The 5,374-nt window shown below is 37.2% G+C and overlaps 1 protein-coding gene and 1 pseudogene across 1 annotated transcript; one reads left to right on the forward strand and one right to left on the reverse strand.

Annotated features, from left to right (window-relative positions):
* The first annotated feature begins 1,862 nt into the window (after window positions 1–1,862).
* Window positions 1,863–4,134, forward strand: LOC108381506 (uncharacterized; annotated as a pseudogene).
* LOC108381507 (uncharacterized) lies at window positions 4,128–5,320 on the reverse strand. The gene is made up of 3 exons (XM_017637919.1): window positions 5,165–5,320; window positions 4,853–5,090; window positions 4,128–4,789 (listed from the first exon to the last, which is right to left on the reverse strand). Exons 1-3 carry the CDS (start codon window positions 5,311–5,313, stop codon window positions 4,490–4,492), a joined length of 687 nt encoding a protein of 228 aa, XP_017493408.1. The 5' UTR covers window positions 5,314–5,320; the 3' UTR covers window positions 4,128–4,489.
* Between the last annotated feature and the right edge of the window lie 54 nt (window positions 5,321–5,374).

Raw genomic sequence — 5,374 nt, forward strand, 5'->3', positions numbered from 1 at the left:
CTGGCTAACACTTCTGTAATTTATGATTGTGCCAACAGTGAATCAATTGTGCCGAAAGTGCCCTTGTGAATGAAAGTGCCAAAATTGGCACTATTGTGCCTAGTTTTCCATCACTGACTAATATCGAACGAAAGAACCAAGATCACGCAAAAACAAGAGAGTGAAAAAAGTTGATTTTTTGAGCAGGTTCACGCTATGTAAACAAATCAACGAAAATATAAATAAAAGAGCATAATAGTTGTGCTTGTGATGTTAACAAATGCTCAGCTGACTAGCCCGCTCCCACAAACTTTTTCTCAAAAACAGGTACAAATACAACGTCGCGTTCTTGCGTGATCTTGTACTTTTGGTTCATAAGATGCCATTTCCAATTTATTTTTCGGAAATGGATCGAATGGTAAAAAATTTACCAAATTTTATTACATCGGGAAATTGAGTGGGGTTTATTCCTCTTTATCAAAAAAATATGCCAATTCAGTTTTTATAACGATTTTTTTTTATATTGCATCCAAAGTGCATTAAAATTGTGTATTATTAACATTATACTATCTAAAGTTTTAAATTATAATTTGTTATTTTAATTTCGTCAACTGCTGCGGAACTGTGAGGCAGACTAAAAATGTTATGAACTAAATCATACAATTCTCCAAAGGCCACTTCACCCAATCAATTTTAATCAAACTTACTTGATCCTTACTTCCTTACTTGAATGTTCTATATTTGTATAGTTTTTGAAGTTACCTACACTCACCCTCAATTCGCGAAATTTAAACTCAATTATATCTGCAACATTTACCAATGCAGGAAATACTCGACCATTTCAAAAATTGATACATAAATATCAGAAAGAATCTTATGTGGTGTTAGAATTTCAAGATCAGCCAATAAAATGTCAGCCAGCTGTTCAATTTAAACTCAGTATCTGGCACTGCAAGAACGTAAACCAACCGGTACGTAAACCCGAGTCAGCTGACACGATCTGTCTTACCAAAGCGCCATGTAAATGAAAACTCAACACCGCAGAATGTTTCTGTAGTTGTAACCCGTAGAGCAGAAATCTGCGGAATTTAGATTTTTCCGTGTCAGCTGATTTCTTTCTTCTATAGATGGTCGCCACTTCGTCAGTTTTGCAGATGGTAAAAAAGTTATAAGGTCCTACTCAAAATACGTTTAAAATATTTGAAATTTACTATTGAATAAGGTTTTTTGTTGAAAACTAAGTAGTTTAAATTTAGCTACGATCTATTATACCACGAAAAATTGTGGTTGAAAAGGTGAGGTAAGTGGCAACACTATAGTAAGCAACACTGAGGGCTCCAGTAATCGACAAAATTCTGCGTATACAGACTGCGTTTATATATACGTTCTGCGTTCTTGACTAATTTCAGCTTTATTAAGGCTAATCCACATAGAACTTTGGCGTTGCGTTGGCGTCGCTTCTGACTATCAATACATGAATTCATATGCAGCCGTCCACATAGCCAAAATTCGACTGTTCGCTGTTGCTAATAAATAAAATTAAGTGAAATATTTTTCTTTTTAATCTAGTGCGGCAAGAAATATCGTTTTTAATGCAATTGTTGATTTACCTTTCATTAGTATGTTAATTTAGTGACCAAAGCATTCGCTGCCAAGCGTTCATTGTAGCAAGTATATTTTTAACGTGCGTTCTGTCATACCAAACGCCAACGCCAAAGCCAACGCGAAAGTTCTATGTGGACCGCCCTTTATGTGTATTCACTATGCAATTCACTATGCTCGAAAATTAGCAAACGGCAGCACTGGTGGACGATTCTGATTACATGTCGATGACAAATATCAATAGCTGTTGAAGTTGTACACGATTCTGATTCGAGGTCGATAACAAATGTCAAAGTGAAGTTTGCATACATTTTCAAGCGATTTGTTAATATTTTCAGGTATTCTTTGCAAAATACATAAGTAAAAATTATCTGCTTGGCGAAAGCTGCAGCGTACATTTAGTTGTGCAAATGGAAATTGATTCCTCCGAGGAGGGAAATAATGACCAATTCAAAAATACATCTACCCACGAGGTGTTTGCTCAAATAGGGTCAACAAAAGATTCCATAAATCCGAAAAATTTCGAAAGGCGCAAGCCTAGTTTTGTTTGGAAATATTTTAGACGTAGTAGTACCACTGAACTAGAGTGCATCTATTTGTGCCGGCAGTGTTAGTAATAAAACTAGCAACTTAGCGCCGACATTTGCTTGCAGCACACGATATAAGTAGACAGTCACATCAAACTGAAGAGGTAACGCACATTATCGACTCAAACACAGTTCAAGTTTAAAAGAAAACTATTACATATTCACAACAGGAATTCAATAAGCCTACACATAACAGTGTACTGGGTCGTCCAAGCCGAAGTTTTATTCTGGAAATATTGTACCAAAGAAGACTGCAGATACGCGCGCTGTCATTTATGCAAAAAATTACTATACTTTGGTGGCGGAAATACAGCAAATCTCGCCAAACATCTACGACGAAAACATACCGAAGTTATTAGTATTCACGAGTTGGGACCAGCAAAAGTTATGGAAGATTCAGAAGACTTAGTTGCTAGAGATGTCAATCAAATGGACTCGTCCATTAATAATTGTGATGAAGAGATATATAAAGTACAACGCGAAAACAGTTCCGATGCGGTTCGCTTACGCAAGGAGCGCAAGGGAAGCAGCTACGTTTGGAACTATTGCGATAAACTTTCAAGGCACAGAATTCGTTGTAAACTTTGTAAGAAAGTTATGAATTTTCATGGCACTGCAAACGTAATAACGCATTTGCAACGTCGGCATAATATTGTTGGACGCGTCGAAAACGAAGCGGCAAGTTGTTTTGCATTGCTTACTTAAATATTTAAAAATAAATTTCATAATCACTATAGGAAATTTTAAATATTATCGAAGACGATAATGGAATGGCCGATGTAAAGGAGGAACCTGACGCAATTGTTCGCCGACACAGACGATCATCCGCGTCTACGAGCGTTGTTTGGAAATATTGCAAAAGGCTTGGTCAGGACGTTGTGCGTTGCAGTTTTTGCAAGAAAAATCTTTCCTTTCAAGGCACAAGTAATTTACAAAGGCATTTACATCGCATGCATGGAATTGTTACACGAGGACGCGGCTTTAGCGGATCGGAGCACGAATTAGCAGATATCGACGAAAATTTTATATGGGAGCATTGTGAACACACGGACGATGGCAAAATTAAATGCAATATGTGTAACCACACGTTTGCTGCTAAAGGGTTTGAAGAAATTCGTAAACATCTTACAGGCACGCACTCAGTCCTTTCGAACCCTCCTGTGAAGACACATACACGAAAACGACGAAAACAACCAGAGGTTATTTAAATTAACTTTGTTTGTAAATTGTATGTACTAAATAGCTGTCTCTTGATAGGAAACTTGTGACGAATACAGATGATTACGAATATGAAAATGAGTGACAATTGGCAAAGAGCAAACGAAGAGTTTACAATAGAGTATAACGATGCAGGTATAAAGAAAGATCCAACATTCGACGATATAATAGAGGAAGATCATGCAGCACAACTTCATTGTGATGAGGATCCATTCGATCCTAATGTAATATCAACTACATGTTTGTAAATTATCAGCGTTAATATAAGCTTGTACATATATTTAAACATTTTGCAGATGATGGAAAGTTTCCCAGAGTCACGACTTTTATCCGGAGCTTCAAGCCCTGATACATCGCCAGAAAAAATTTTAAAAGTATCAGCGGATACCCAGCGATTACGTAAATTAAGGGAAGAACGTTTACGAATGGAAACGGAATATTTCAGAGAAAAGGCGGGCTTTTACCGTATGCAAAAATATTTCACTGCATTGCAGGCTAAAAAGGTCAGACTGGAGTTGGACAGTTTAAGGAATTCAGGCTCGAATGGCTTGGTTTACAACGACATGCCCGAAGCGCACACTTCCACATCCATTACTTTGAATAATTTCAAAAATTAATTAACATCAACAATTTTAGAACGCCATTAGAAGTTTAATAGTAGCAGGAAACTCACATATCGTTGTTTAAAGTACAAAAACGCGTATGAACAAAATGCAAAACGGCGTATGTGTGGTTGCATAAATTTTTTTTATAGAGAATAAAAACACTCATATTTCAAAATGGTTCTCTTTTTTATAAAGCAATCGCATTTCTGGCCAGCATATTTCAGGTCGAATGGATAAGCATATGAGCAGATCCAATTTTTGAGAGAAAATGTCAGTTACGCGGTGTTGCAGAATGACGATACGCGGTTTTGTACTTTAAACGATGATATTCTTAAGTATCGATTTTTGTATTTTTTTCAGGCCTGTTAACGAGAGAATAAATAAACGTTCATTAATTGTAAAGGTTAAATTTGATTCAACATTCATGTTAATAAACAATTTTTAAAATTTTTACCAACAATGCGAGAACGATTGAGGAATTCGACTGGTAGTCACTAGTCAGCTGGAGCGCATTGTTTCCATTTCCAGCATAAGCTTCTTACTCTGCAGTTCAATCATAATTCGTTTGGCTCGTGCTAATTCAGCCATTTCATTGTAGTATCGTGTTTCGGCCATAAGTTTTTCTTTTAAGTGAGTGTTTTCCATACACATTTGAACATTAACTGCCTCCTGTACGTTGGCATCCTCTGTGCGTTTAGCGTTATTAACATCGATGTTTCCGTTTATCTCTACGGAAGGAGTGTGTTGCGATGACGAAGAAAGCGGCGGGTTCGTTTGATGATATTCATGTAGCGAACACTATTTAAAAAGTGAGACATGTAATTTGAAATAACATATGGACGCTTTGTATGAGAATAATACCGCCTCTTCGTGGTCTTCAGCATCTTCATCGGATCCATTGCAACGTACAAGTTTTAATGGGACAACTTCTTGTTTTATTACCGCAAGTGGATCGAATGGATCAGTTGCAGATAGTACCGGCGGTAGATACGCAGATGCTACTTGTAGGCCAACTTCAGAACGTTGATTAATTCTTCCGCGCTTTTGCTTTAGAAACCCAGTACGTTCTGCACCGTAGTAGCTCGCGTCAACATGGTGCCTGAGGACAAGTAAAAAGGAGCCACCAACAATGGGTGAAGTATTTGAGCAATATATTAAATGAACACGACCTACTTGTAATACAAATGACGGACCAAGTTTGCTGAAGTATGTTTGCAAGACAAATTAAGTTTGCAGTTCTTACAGCGCGCCGCATAATCCGATATCCGATCGAAGTAGAGCCAAATTTTTTTGTTCCTTATGCGACCCATTGCAATACTCATTGCAGCTGCGGTAGCAGCTCTAGGGATATACTTTCTCACAATTTTATTGATCTCAATATAC

Source organism: Rhagoletis zephyria, unplaced genomic scaffold, assembly GCF_001687245.7.
Source record: "Rhagoletis zephyria isolate East Lansing unplaced genomic scaffold, Rhagoletis_zephyria_1.1 Rzeph_scaffold_22772, whole genome shotgun sequence".
NCBI classification, from domain to species: domain Eukaryota; kingdom Metazoa; phylum Arthropoda; class Insecta; order Diptera; family Tephritidae; genus Rhagoletis; species Rhagoletis zephyria.